Here is a 13,035-nt window from a genome sequence, read left to right on the forward strand (position 1 = left end):
ATATGTTACTCTAGGAATCCTCCGGTTTTGGATCCATATTATACGGTGTATTAAAATTATTTTCTAGTAGTCGGTGTTTCAATTTGCTAAATAACAAATCTTTTTGGTTGAATGTATCTAATCCACCATAGAATTTGTCTAAATCTTGAATACACCAATCCAACTGCCTCCATTGCTTTTGTTCAGACCATTTGCGTGCTGCAATGAGTCTAAATAATGCAGCCTTTCTGAATCTTGTGAGTCCTTTGGAAATTATATCTTCTCTCGTAAAAACGTCATCTTCTGACACAGTTAACCTCCTTTGTTGAGCAAAACCTGGATTCGTTACTTTATGTCTGATTCTAGGATCTACTCGCATTCCATAACAGTCACTTAATCTTTCCCATATCATAATTTCTGAGATAGGTCCCAGTTTACACTCATCCAAAATGGTTTCAAGGTACAATATCGCATAAGGGGTCGAAGTCCACGTATCACTTAAAGACAAAAACAGCTCTGAAGAAAGAAATAGACATCGGGTCTCGTAACTCCGTACAGCACTTCCATCATCATTACTGTTTTTCTTGTGGTGTTGTTTGGCCTCATAAGCACACAAATCATAAGCATCTAAGGCTCGCTCTAAAGCTGGTATAATATCGTTTTTTATCATTTTGACTGTAACGATACTTTGGGCCCCCATCAGTAAAGACACAGCACACCATTCCGAACAGGAAGCCAGATATTTTGGAAATTTTTCTAAGTCATGACATAGAGAGTCATATGTTTGGAATGCAGTTTTGAAGTCCGATATCATCATCGACCAATCTGCAAGTTTCCTCATTAAAAATTCAGGTGAAGATGATACAAAATATTCATTTCCAAGTCTATCAGTTGTCAAAATATTCCTCTGTTGATTATCAGGCGTAGCTTTATTTATAAATTTCTTGAAAAACTTAGAGCCATGAAATAGGGACTTCCTAGGTTGTAATATAGTTTCCTCCCAGAAAGCCAATTTTCTCCTCATGAATGGCTTCATGAGATCAAATACTATGGCATCAATCTGGTCATATAAGCAGTTAATAAGCTTCAGTGATAAGGAAGTTTTTACAGGGTGTTGCAAAAAATATATCGTTTCTTCTATCGAAGACATGACAGGTTGGTGCAATTGGACTTGTATATCACTTTCGTATTCGTGGCTCCATAAAGGCAGTATAATACTTTCCACAAACAACTGTTTTTTCAATTTATTTGCAAGCGCACGCGATTCGTCTAATTGTTCTGGTACTGCATCATTATAGCATAAGATAAAGACAGGAAGTATATCATTTGTGCTAATGAAGGAAGGGAAATTATCCACATTCTTGCTCATGTTTTTAAAATTCTGTAAGATGAAGCTTGCCTCTTCGTATGTCTCACCTTTACTGATATCAATTGCCAATAATGAAACAACTGGGTGATTGAATGATTCAAAAGGTGATAAAATCGTCGTGGAGGAAATAGCCAACGAGAAAAAACTATGATATATCGATTCTTTCAGGAGCTTATGTGGCAGCTCTTTCGCACATTTCTCATCCACAACCTTGAGATATTCTTTGAGATACATTTCTAATGAATGGTGATCAAACAACATATCGTTAGTGTCTCTTGTATGCACTAGATCAACTAGAGTTCTAGTAAATCGTACATATTGAGATTGTGTGGCATCTCGCTGATATAAACTATTCGAGTTACTTCTTTGTCTTGCTCGCCTATTAGAGCCCGGAACAGTGAGGTTGTTCTTCGTGCCACTTAGATTAGCATCCAGACTTCCACTAGCCGGTGTAGCACTCACTGGCGCACTCCCACTCATACTTGTCTGGTCCGTACTAACAGAAGCACTATCACTCACTACAGGTGCCTTTTCTATATCCGTAGAAGTATTTCCCTTACATTCATTGGCCTGGTCCCTATCAGAAACACAACCCCCAAAAAATCTGAATAACATGTATAGCGAGTCAATATTATACGTCTCAGAGATATGCTGATCTAGCTCTGCTGTTGATGTGACAGTCATTACAGGTGCAATTGCATTAGATACTATCCGTTTGGCAATATCCGACGGTACACTTTCATTCACATCATCGAGATGGTATATTAGATTCATATAATGCTCATAAGAAAATCCCATATTATAATTATATTATATTTAATAGTAATTATCCGGTATTTGTATCAGTTTGGTTTATCTGTAGAGACAATTTGAAAGTATTTACCTATGTATTTCTCCCTCTCTCTCTCTCTCTCCTTCTGTATATATCTCGTTCTTTGCTTTTATCCAATATATTATTTTTTTTACCAGACAAATTCTTAATATCTCTCAATACACAAAGAGATTGAATATATCATTGTATGACTAGTTATAGATACAAATACTCATACTCTCTCCATAGATTCCTATATCATCACAATGATGATCAGCACCAGTACCGGTCTACTGTCAAATCATCACGTTGTAAATTACCGTGAAGTATGACTATGCTTATACTCAGCTCTATTACTCAAACTTTCCTCCTCTTTACTATGGACAAGTAGTGTAGTGGTTAATGCGGGAATTTTGTGTTTTTTTATTCGGATCAATAAATAGATTTTCCAGGTTCAAATCATATTTGGGTTACTATTTTTGAATGTGTGTGTGTGTGTATGTTGATTTTTTTTTTATTGCAGTTATGTCATATCTGTGCGGATGTTTCTGTGTCAAAAAATCAACGCGAAAAAAAGTTATTTCTTTTTTTTTTTTTATTTTTTTTTTAAAGAAAAGGCTTGAAATTCTTCTAATTTATTATTTTTTTTTTCTATGGGATTCAGTTATATTATATTATAAATTGAAAAATTCATTACAAAAAAATTTTTAAAACAGTATTATCGATTCCTCAACTTATACTGATATAACAATCAAATAACTATATTTTTTTTGATACTGTTCTAACGTTATTTACAGAAGAAACTGCTTTTGATACAGTCATAACCAAGAAAACAAAAAAATAACAACAAAATTATACTAAATAAAAAGGGGAGAAAACAAGGATATAGAAAGGCAAATATAACGACAAATAAGCACAAATAATCCCATGGTAAATTTATTAGTGACAGGTCTTTTGGTTTCTAATGCCTTGGCATTTTATCTTCCTGGTACAGCTCCCAAGACGTATAAATCTGGTGACAGTATTCCACTGCTAGTAAACCATTTGACTCCATCTACACAGTTTCAGCATATTGATGATGATGGTAATGAAATGAAGGGAGACAAGGAGAGGATGCTGTACCCATATGACTACTATCATGAAAAATTGCATTTCTGTAGACCCGAAAAGATAGAAAAACAGCCGGAATCATTGGGTTCTGTTTTGTTCGGTGAGAGAATCTATAACTCACCATTTAACGTTAAAATGTTAGAAGACCAGCAGTGTGTTCAAGTTTGTGGTGCCACTATACCCGGCGATGACGCTAAATTTATCAACAAGCTGATCAAAAATGGGTTTTTACAGAACTGGTTGGTTGACGATCTACCCGCTGCAAGAGTTCTCCATGACAGTAGAACGAACTCCAACTTCTATGGACCAGGGTTTGAACTTGGATTTGTCGATGTCCAGCAGGTAGTGGGTGACAAAGTTAAACAAAAGGTTACTGAAGAACTCGAAGCTCGTGAGGCTAAGAATATCATTGACTTTAGCAAGCTGGAATTAGAGACTCGTGACGCCAAGAATATTATTGACTTTGATAAGATAGAACTAGAGACCCGTGATGCCAAAAATATTGTTGACTTCGAACATCTACAAGCTCGTGATGCAAAGAATGTCGTAGATTTTGAAACATTACAAATCCGTGATGCCAAGAATGTTATAAATAACGTAGTCAAAACTATAGAGGTCCCATACTTTGCCAACCATTTTGACATTAACATTGAATACCATGACCGTGGTAACGGCGATTATAGAGTTGTCGGTGTTATTGTTAACTCAGCATCACTTGATAACTACGTGTCAAGGTCTTGTAATACTGATTCCAAACCCTTACGTTTGGATGAAACCAAAGATAACAAAGTTTTGTTTACCTACTCAGTTAAATTTACGGCATCAGATACACCATGGGCTACTAGATGGGACAAGTACTTGCATATATATGACCCAAAAATTCAATGGTTCTCATTGATCAATTTCTCAGTTATTGTCCTTTTATTGGCATCTGTTGCCATTCACTCTTTGTTACGTGCTTTGAGAAGTGATATTTCCCGTTACAACGAATTTAACTTAGGTGATGAATTCGAAGAAGACTCCGGTTGGAAATTAGTTCATGGTGATGTCTTTAGAACACCTAAAAATTCCCTATTGTTATCAGTCCTTGTTGGATCTGGTATACAACTATTTTTAATGATATTCTTATCTATTATTCTTTCTGCTTTAGGTATCCTATCACCAAGTTCTAGAGGTTCTTTACCAACTGCTATGTTTATGTTCTATGCTATTTTTGGTTTTGTCGGTTCCTATACATCAATGGCGATATATAAGTTCTTTAAGGCACCATACTGGAAAGTGAACATGCTACTGACTCCTATCTTAGTGCCAGGTATCATTTTCTGCACCGTGGTAGCATTGAATTTATTTTTATACTCTGTTGGTTCATCTGATGTCATCCCATTGGCTACTCTATTCTTTATGTTGTTCCTTTGGGCTATTTTTTCACTGCCATTTGCTTTTGCAGGTGCTCTTATTGCATTCAAGAAATGTAATTGGGATGAACACCCTACCAGAACTAATGAAATTGCCAGACAAATTCCTTTCCAACCGTGGTTTTTGAAAACCGTTCCTGCAACTCTAATCGGTGGTCTAATATCCTTTGGTTCTATTGCCGTTGAACTATACTTCATATATTCAAGCTTATGGTTCAATAAGATTTTCTATATGTTCGGATTCCTATTGTTTTCATTCATTTTATTCTCATTTACAACTGGTTTGATTAACATCATTGTGACCTACTGTGCACTATGCTCTGAAAATTGGACTTGGCAATGGAGAAGTTTTTTCATTGGAGGACTTGGTTGTGCATTTTACATCTTCATCCATTCAATTTTATTCACTCAATTCAAATTAGGAGGGTTTGTAACTATCGTGTTATACGTCGGTTATTCATTCCTGATTTCCTTCCTAACTTGTATTGTCGCAGGTTCGATAGGTTTTATGTGTAGTATGTTCTTTGTTAGGAAAATCTTTAGATCTATCAAAGTCGATTAAATAATATGTCAATAATTGTTTCTATCAAAACTATCTATATTATAGTACCCTTTTAAAGAAACATGTCTTAATATATAATATGGGTAAGTAAGCCTCTAGTTAAATTTACTAGTAAATCATAATATATGCATATTAGCTCCCTAAGCAACTGATAAAGAACTACCAGCTCTATCGGAAAATAATTATACACATTAAGCGTTTATGATATAAAAAAAGTGCATTATTTAAACTACACCAAGAATTCTTGTTCCTCGTGGCCCAATGGTCACGGCGTCTGGCTACGAACCAGAAGATTCCAGGTTCGAGTCCTGGCGGGGAAGAATTATTTTTTTCCGATTTTCTGTAAATTCATTTTTTCATTTTTTTTTAATTTTTTTTGGGTGATTTATCGATGTTAGCAAAAGGGGTGGTGAGTAAGGGAAATGTCTATTTCAACAACAGTTAATGTATTTACGAATATATTTCACCACTTGTCATTCTGATCAGTGTATAACGGAATTTAACAAGGTATTAAAGGATATGCTCCTAGATATTTAGAATTGATAATAGTGGGAAAGATAGCATTAAAAAAAAGAAGAATATTTTTAGATAACACGAGTAAAAGGTTTGATTAAATAGAAAAGACTTCATTATTATTAACTGAGTAAGAAGATGCATTCGCATAGAATCGATACGTTCTATACAAACGATAATGTTCGCATTGAAGTGATACATGAATCCAATCCTTTCTTTGCTGGAGAACCAATATCTGTTATTATTAGGATAAGGCACTTAGGATCCCTAAGGGAGAGGGATATAACTGAAAAATCCTTACAAGAGATAAATGAGAAGATAAATGTAATACGACAAAATTGTAACAGTAATAATGTCAGTAATAATAATACTTCAGATTCAAAATGGTCCTTCAAGACTATATTCTCCAAAAAAGGTGACAATGGGTCTACTGAGAATAGTATAGATGTCAATTTAAGCGAGGAAGAGAAGCAGAAACTATACAAGCTGGAATTAGCGAGAGAGAAATTGATTCAAGATCTTAAGTTTAACTCTCCAGTGACGTTGCTGTCAAGCTATGTGCAAGTGAGTGGGAAATTTCAGTTCGACAATTCATTGATTGATAAAGATAGCTTTAAATCATCGGACTCAAAAATTTTAGGACTGAATTACGAAGACCCAACTATGAAAATGTTAAACGACTCTTCAATAAATAAATTTAATAACTATTTGAATTCAGATTATGAAAATATTATCGCTGGTTTAAAGTTTGTCGCCAGAGACAGTAATAAAATTATTAACGATAGGAATATTGGTATGGGAGATAGTAATAGAGAGAATATGAGCGCCGAATACGAACAAATACCCTTATTATTAGTACCGCAAAGCTTGGTTTTCACAGAGGTGACCTTAAATCCTGGTGATGTTAAAACCTTTCTTTTCAGATCATTGCCATTGGATAAGCAATTATGTCCCTCTTATATGGTTTCTGATTTGGTTTCTGTGCTATATGATATTGAATTAGGAATAACAAGTTTGATAGACGGGAATTTAGTACCACTAGTGAAAAAATTACCAATTACTATTGCACCCTTTGTGACAGAAGGAGGTCTACAAGCCTCCTCATTACTGGACAGACAAGCATGTATTCAAGGACCTGGAACAGTTAGAGAAATAAAAACCACCTCTAGTTATCAACGGAAAGTCTCCAGTGCTTCGGGTGTATCCTTCGATCGAAGAAGTTCTGTGCATGAAAGACGTATGTCGATTAATTTTGACCATAGAAATTCAATTGCTTCTATGTTTAAGGAGGATACTTCAAGTCTAACAGAAAAAATGAAAATGAAGTTCACATCAATAATTGAAGAGGATCAAAATGATTTTAAGGATATTGAAAAAGCAGTTGACTCATTACTCAAATTACAATTCAATAAAGATTCTGAAGCCTCTGACATCGAGATAGAAGAAGAAGGGAAGAATGAGGAGTTTATAGTCAACAGAAAAAGAAGTGATTCAGTACGCGATCATATTGCTGGTTTAGAAAACACTCCTAATGGGCAATATCATGCTGAAATATCTGTTGTTGATGGTGTTAAGATGATCCCTCAATTAGTAAACCTACAAAAGAGCTATCAAATTAATCGTAATGGCTCACCAATAGCAAAAATAACGTTCTCTAAACCTTTTTACATGACATCAGATGATTTTGATATTTTGGTAACACTGGATCAAAATTCAGAACAAACCATACGTATTACTGGGATCTCAGCTTCCTTGGAGAGCTTTGTGTTAATTAATCCCAAGTATTCTGTTGATAGAAGTGGTAAAGTAATGAAGCCTAAAGGTAAAAGCATTGCAGAAGCTCATGCGATAAGTTTCGATCAATTTAGTTCTATTCCTCTAAAGCTTAGCCCATCCAAAACACCTACTAATAATATTGCAGGTCAGTTTAAGACTGATATTTTCGAACATAAATGGATGTTACTGGTGAAATTTGTCTTAAAGAGCGATTTTGATGAAAGCAACCTTGATCAATTTTATGAGGATAAGAAAGGAAAACTTTTCCATTCCAAGGTTAATTTGGAAGGAGAGGACTTCTCATGTCATATACCAGTGCCTATCTTGACCGCTTCGGATGATTTTGGAGGATGGTAACTCATTTATTAATTGAGATAAGCCAAGTATTCTATATTTATTATTTTTTTTTTTTATTTTTTTTTTCTTTTTTTTTTTTTTAAATATATATATTTATATTTAGAAATATATCCTATTTATTTTTCTCAGACAGTACTGTATAATTTGATGAATCTCTAGAGTTATAAATAACAGTAATAACCAAATATAAGCAGACCTCAATAGCGAAGACATGACCACTCAAAAAGGGCTATATCATTTTTATTATATTTTCTGGAAGGTTTAAAATTAAATAATTTTCCTCGCAAATTCAAGAAAAAGTATTGGAAAAAAAAATAATAGCTAGGGAAACCGACTTGGCAAATAAAATCATGAGGAAGAGAGCAAAGAGGCTCAATTATTTTTAATATATTATTATCAATTTCCAATTGAAAGCTACATTGTTTAATAATCTCTAAAAACTGATATAAATATATCTATTTCATTACTAAGTGTTAGGTGTGGTCTTATTTTAACATCATTTTTACAGAAGTTATGGAATCTCTGGTTTCCACAGAAGCTGAGAATTTGCTGAAGGTTTTCAAGGGAATTGCTGATAATCACTTGGACATTTTAGAATATCCTTTAGCAATTGATAGATTTAACGAGGTTGACCTTAAATGGACTAATCTGGTGAATAAAGTCCATGATGCCGATGAAAAAGATTTAGATATTATAAAAGAACTGATCTTAAAAAAAATAATTAATGAGCTGTTCCCTATTAACGAGGATGTAAAAGATGAAGAGGACACAGAGAGCAGTAGAAAAGTTCTTATAGAAAGACTTAATATATGTGCAGTGCTATTAGACTTCACTTTTAACACCCGTTTCCATATGTCAGACTATTCACAGTGTTCAGTGATATATTTCGAGATATTTTCGCATCTTACCGACCTTTTAAATTGGCCATATGAAATAAAAGAATTTTGGAGCTACACTGAATCAAGAATTCATTTCTTTAAATGTGGTAATTCACTGGAAGTAAGCCTATTGGGTGAAAGCCAGCTTATTAGCTATAAACCACCATTATTCGATAAATTGAGGAAATGGAACGAGATGCTATTGCATATTAATAAAAGAGGACTCTTCAATAATCCAAATGATAACGAGATGAAGAATAAATGGCTGATATTTATATCTGCATTACTGCCAGTTAATGAAGAATCGAATTTCAATAGATCTGGTACCATTACAAAAAATCCAAAGTCTAACAAAGAACGAAATATGATAAGATATAAAAGTCCGGGAAGAAATAAATCACAAGAGGGGATGTTCATGGAGGACTACTGCTATGTATTAAGTGAGTTCATTAAGTCACCTTTCGAATATATCTGTTCTTCGTTTGATCATAAATTGGAACTTGATAATGTTCTATCTGCAATAATTGATAGTCTATTAGACTTGGAAGATGAGTTTTACACACTGATAAAAAAAGAAAAGAAGAGCATAAGCTCCATAAATGCTACTCTAACTCCTAATTATACTTCAACAGATTATGCAACTAAACCTAACATACCGAAGTTTATGGATGTTTCCGAAAAAGTAGACGAAATCAATAGATTTGCCAATGACGAACTATTAAAGTCATTGGAATCTATCAAACATATTCCACAGCCGACAGCATTTGAAATATCATTGAAGGATGCAGACTCACTTTATCAACAAATGATGATTCTAGAGAATGATTTTTATAGAAAACAGTTCTTAATACAGGTATATTTTACGTGCCTATTAATCGAACGCATACTAACGAAGGAGGACGTTTATGAATTCTATAATAACAATAATTCTAAAACAAAAGCGAAGGAAACGGAAATGTTTGGTCGTTTAAATGAACAGAATATCAAAAAGGCGACCTTATTCTCCCAACATCTGATTGAAAATAGGATTAACAAATTTTATTGTTTCAAAGATCCCGAATTTTACTCTTTACTGAAGAGCTTATCTGTTTCTGAGGACTGCTTTGTAATGTTGAAATTAAATGGTTTTAAACAATTTGGTGATATTTTGGTCAGTAGTAATATAGCAACTGCGCCAGTAATTGATAAATCTTTTAAAAAATTTGGTTTCGTAAAAATGGGAAACAAACAAATCAATAATGTCTGGAAAATCGAAACTGGTTTTTCGAACTTAAGATTTGAGAGCAGTTCTCCCGCCACTCTATATCAAGAATTGAAAGAAAATTTGAATGATTCTGTAAGATTTGATGATAATAAAGATATAGTAAAGACTTGGCAAATTCTTAGATCTCTCAGATCTCAGTATTTATTTGATTTTACTGGATTCAATGAGAATAATGGTTTAAAAGGTTTGTATGAAAAGGACGCCAATCCTCCATCTACTAATCTGAAGATTTGGAAAGAGCAGTCTATTAAAGATTTTAATGAACCACACCGATTGAAATTGCAGCAAGCAAGAGAATACGTTCAGAAGAGAAATGAGAAGAAAAGAGAACACGAACTATCTGAAAACGGGGACAACAAGAGACAAAAAACTGAAGGAGGCCAAAATGAGATACCTGATAGTAAAGACGTCGTTATCCAGAAAAGTGATAAGGTTGATAAGGTTGAGGATAAAACGAGCGACGATCCCAAGGAACTTGATGCCACAAACAGTCAAAATCCTATATCGGCTACTGACAATTCCAATACCGATAATCCGACTTAGATTAAAAAATTTACGTAATGACTTGAATAATTTAGATATTTACAAGTGTTATTTTTACTTACCAATAATAATTTTTTAAAGCTTAGTGGTTCAAACATCCGTTAAAAAATAGTAGCAAAGGAACACTATAATTCAAAACGATATCTCAACAGGAACAAAATCATATCTTTTACTGAAGCTATGCTCTTCCACTACTACAATGGGATGTTTACTGCTCTGTAAAATGAGTTGAATATTTTTTTTTATTTCACTTTGCATAGCTTTCATTATTCCCTGAGTTCTAAGTGTTATATGCAGATTTACTATATGGACATCACTTAGTTTAGTATCATAACGATATTCTAGTATTTCGTGTATTTTTTCTTTAAGTACGTCGATAATACCTGCCATTTGTTCAGATTTGGCTATATTAATGTTCGCTATGATTTCTAAATGTGGTAAATTTCTTGTCCGCAGTTGTTTAAAAGAGAAAACTGAAGACTCAATGGTACCGAGTGTGGTAGTCAAAATATTAGGTGGTCTATTCCGGAACTCAAAAGTTATACATTCATCCTGAATAACTTCATCTGATACAAAAGGATATGATGACCTAGAAAACATCGAAGACGCACTAACTGATGATGCTCTTCTGTTAGTTATGGGTGATTGACTCTCAAGAGAGATAATACTACTTTTTCTTAAATTCTCATTCGTATTACCAATAACGTTATTCCACCTAAATATTGAAGGAGATACTACAGGGTTTAGTTCAGTTCCAAAACCAAAATCAGCCAAAGACTCGTTTGTATTTATAAAACGTGAACCATAATCAAAGGAGGTATGTCTTATAGGAATTTCTGGTAGGTTTCTTATGGAATCTGAAGAAGTTTTAATTGATGATTGTATATTAGGTATTTCATTCGTATCGCAAGCGATTAATGTGAAGTGATCAATTGATTCTATAGGACAAATAATACATTCATTAACATGGCAGAAACCCATTTCCTCTAGAGTTTTTGGACAGTCAATAATAGATTGGCCTAGTGATTGCTCGTGGAGATCGATTTCCAATATCATATTACCGTTGTCGGGATTCATTATGACTTTATCCAATAAATAGAGACTCCAAACTGTCTGTATATCCATCTTTATATGAGAAAAATTTATTTTCATTTCATTGTACATGAGTGGATCACAATTAAAGTCTAATATTCTATTTGTAGATGATGCTATCTCTAAAGTTTTTAGGTTAAATGGACATTCCGACAGCCATTTAAGTTGTTCAATTGAATTTATATTAACTTTTAGATGGTACAGATATGAATTTGAATTTACCAGGTCATCCCAATGAGCCATGCATGACTTCAGTTGAAGTGATCTTAAATTGGAAAAATTGCATCTAACAAATCGAACATGGTGAGTTGTAGAAGGGTTCATTTCAATTTCTAGTACTCTTATACGCTCAAAATACAAGTTAGAAAACTCAGGATCGGAGGCTCTAATGGTAGGGGAAATTTTCAGCTCTCTTCTGACCGCAGAACCATCGACTATAGGGTATATTACACCGGTATTATAATTGTTCAAATGTATTTTGTCACAACTGGGTAATATGTAGAGATTTTCCTCTGGAATATTCGCTGACAAAGGAAACTTCATGGATTCGATTACTTTCAGACCTTTACATGAAGATAGAAAATTGTATAGATTAAAAGTTGGATCCTGGTAGTTCAATTGTCGTATACTATTCAACTTTGGAGCAATCAAATGATGATCTTCGTGCCTTACGCTTAAGGAGAACAAATTATTCAGGTTATATAAATATGTGCTCTCGAAAAGGGTATCTATGTCACACAGGTCAGCTTCTTTAGGAATCATCTGTGTACCAATAACATGTAACTCTGACAAGATAATGTCATTTTCTCTTAAACCAAACTCTCTAAAATAGAGCTTACTCAAAAAGTTCATGGAAGTTGAATAAATAATGCACAGGTTTGTTCCATGGTGACAGCACCTGGCTATTTCGTTCAGTGTCGAAGTTAGTGGATCACTGAAACTCCTATCTGATTGTATAACGAGCACCAAGTTATTGAATCTGTTCAAAAACTCCACTATCACTTCACTACTTAGCTTCATATCAGCATTTACAAACAGCGTATTGTGTTCCTCGTGCAATAACACCTTATAATTTAAAATACTAGAGAACCCGTTGTTGTCATCAAGAGGGTTCATGCTACCGTCTTGAATAACCACTATTCCAACAAGCTTCTTCACCAGGTCTCTAAAATATGAAGATACATCGGACCACGCTATAGAAGTTTTACAACTATCCAGACCATGACTGGCTATAATGTCCAATATCTCCGAGGGTAGTTTCATCAATGTTTTTTTTTTTTAGTCTATGGTTGTTGTTATTTATTTTTCTCCAAGTGGGTGAGTAGAAGATCTATTTATTATAAGTGAAAAATTGCAATTAAATTAT

General features: G+C 33.9%; 5 protein-coding genes across 5 annotated transcripts; 3 read left to right on the top strand and 2 right to left on the bottom strand.

The window, feature by feature from the left end:
* Window positions 1-10: 10 nt before the first annotated feature.
* On the bottom strand, window positions 11-2,146 carry TRS85 (Trs85p; the record flags this gene model as incomplete). The annotated part of the gene is made up of 1 exon (XM_071055225.1): window positions 11-2,146. One exon carries the CDS (start codon window positions 2,144-2,146, stop codon window positions 11-13), a length of 2,136 nt encoding a protein of 711 aa, XP_070909918.1.
* A 940-nt stretch (window positions 2,147-3,086) lies between these two features.
* Window positions 3,087-5,246, top strand: TMN2 (Tmn2p; the record flags this gene model as incomplete). Its single annotated transcript, XM_071055226.1, has 1 exon — window positions 3,087-5,246. The coding sequence occupies one exon, from the start codon at window positions 3,087-3,089 to the stop codon at window positions 5,244-5,246; it is 2,160 nt and encodes a 719-aa protein (XP_070909919.1).
* Window positions 5,247-5,897: 651 nt separating this feature from the next.
* On the top strand, window positions 5,898-7,892 carry RGP1 (Rgp1p; the record flags this gene model as incomplete). The annotated part of the gene is made up of 1 exon (XM_071055227.1): window positions 5,898-7,892. One exon carries the CDS (start codon window positions 5,898-5,900, stop codon window positions 7,890-7,892), a length of 1,995 nt encoding a protein of 664 aa, XP_070909920.1.
* Window positions 7,893-8,405: 513 nt separating this feature from the next.
* On the top strand, window positions 8,406-10,577 carry HPR1 (Hpr1p; the record flags this gene model as incomplete). Its single annotated transcript, XM_071055228.1, has 1 exon — window positions 8,406-10,577. One exon carries the CDS (start codon window positions 8,406-8,408, stop codon window positions 10,575-10,577), a length of 2,172 nt encoding a protein of 723 aa, XP_070909921.1.
* A 132-nt stretch (window positions 10,578-10,709) lies between these two features.
* On the bottom strand, window positions 10,710-12,932 carry RNJ42_05065 (ancestral locus; the record flags this gene model as incomplete). The annotated part of the gene is made up of 1 exon (XM_071055229.1): window positions 10,710-12,932. The coding sequence occupies one exon, from the start codon at window positions 12,930-12,932 to the stop codon at window positions 10,710-10,712; it is 2,223 nt and encodes a 740-aa protein (XP_070909922.1).
* Window positions 12,933-13,035: the final 103 nt, after the last annotated feature.

Source organism: Nakaseomyces bracarensis (genome assembly GCF_045282275.1).
Source record: "Nakaseomyces bracarensis strain CBM3 chromosome Unknown Scaff13_0, whole genome shotgun sequence".
In the NCBI taxonomy this organism is placed as follows: domain Eukaryota; kingdom Fungi; phylum Ascomycota; class Saccharomycetes; order Saccharomycetales; family Saccharomycetaceae; genus Nakaseomyces; species Nakaseomyces bracarensis.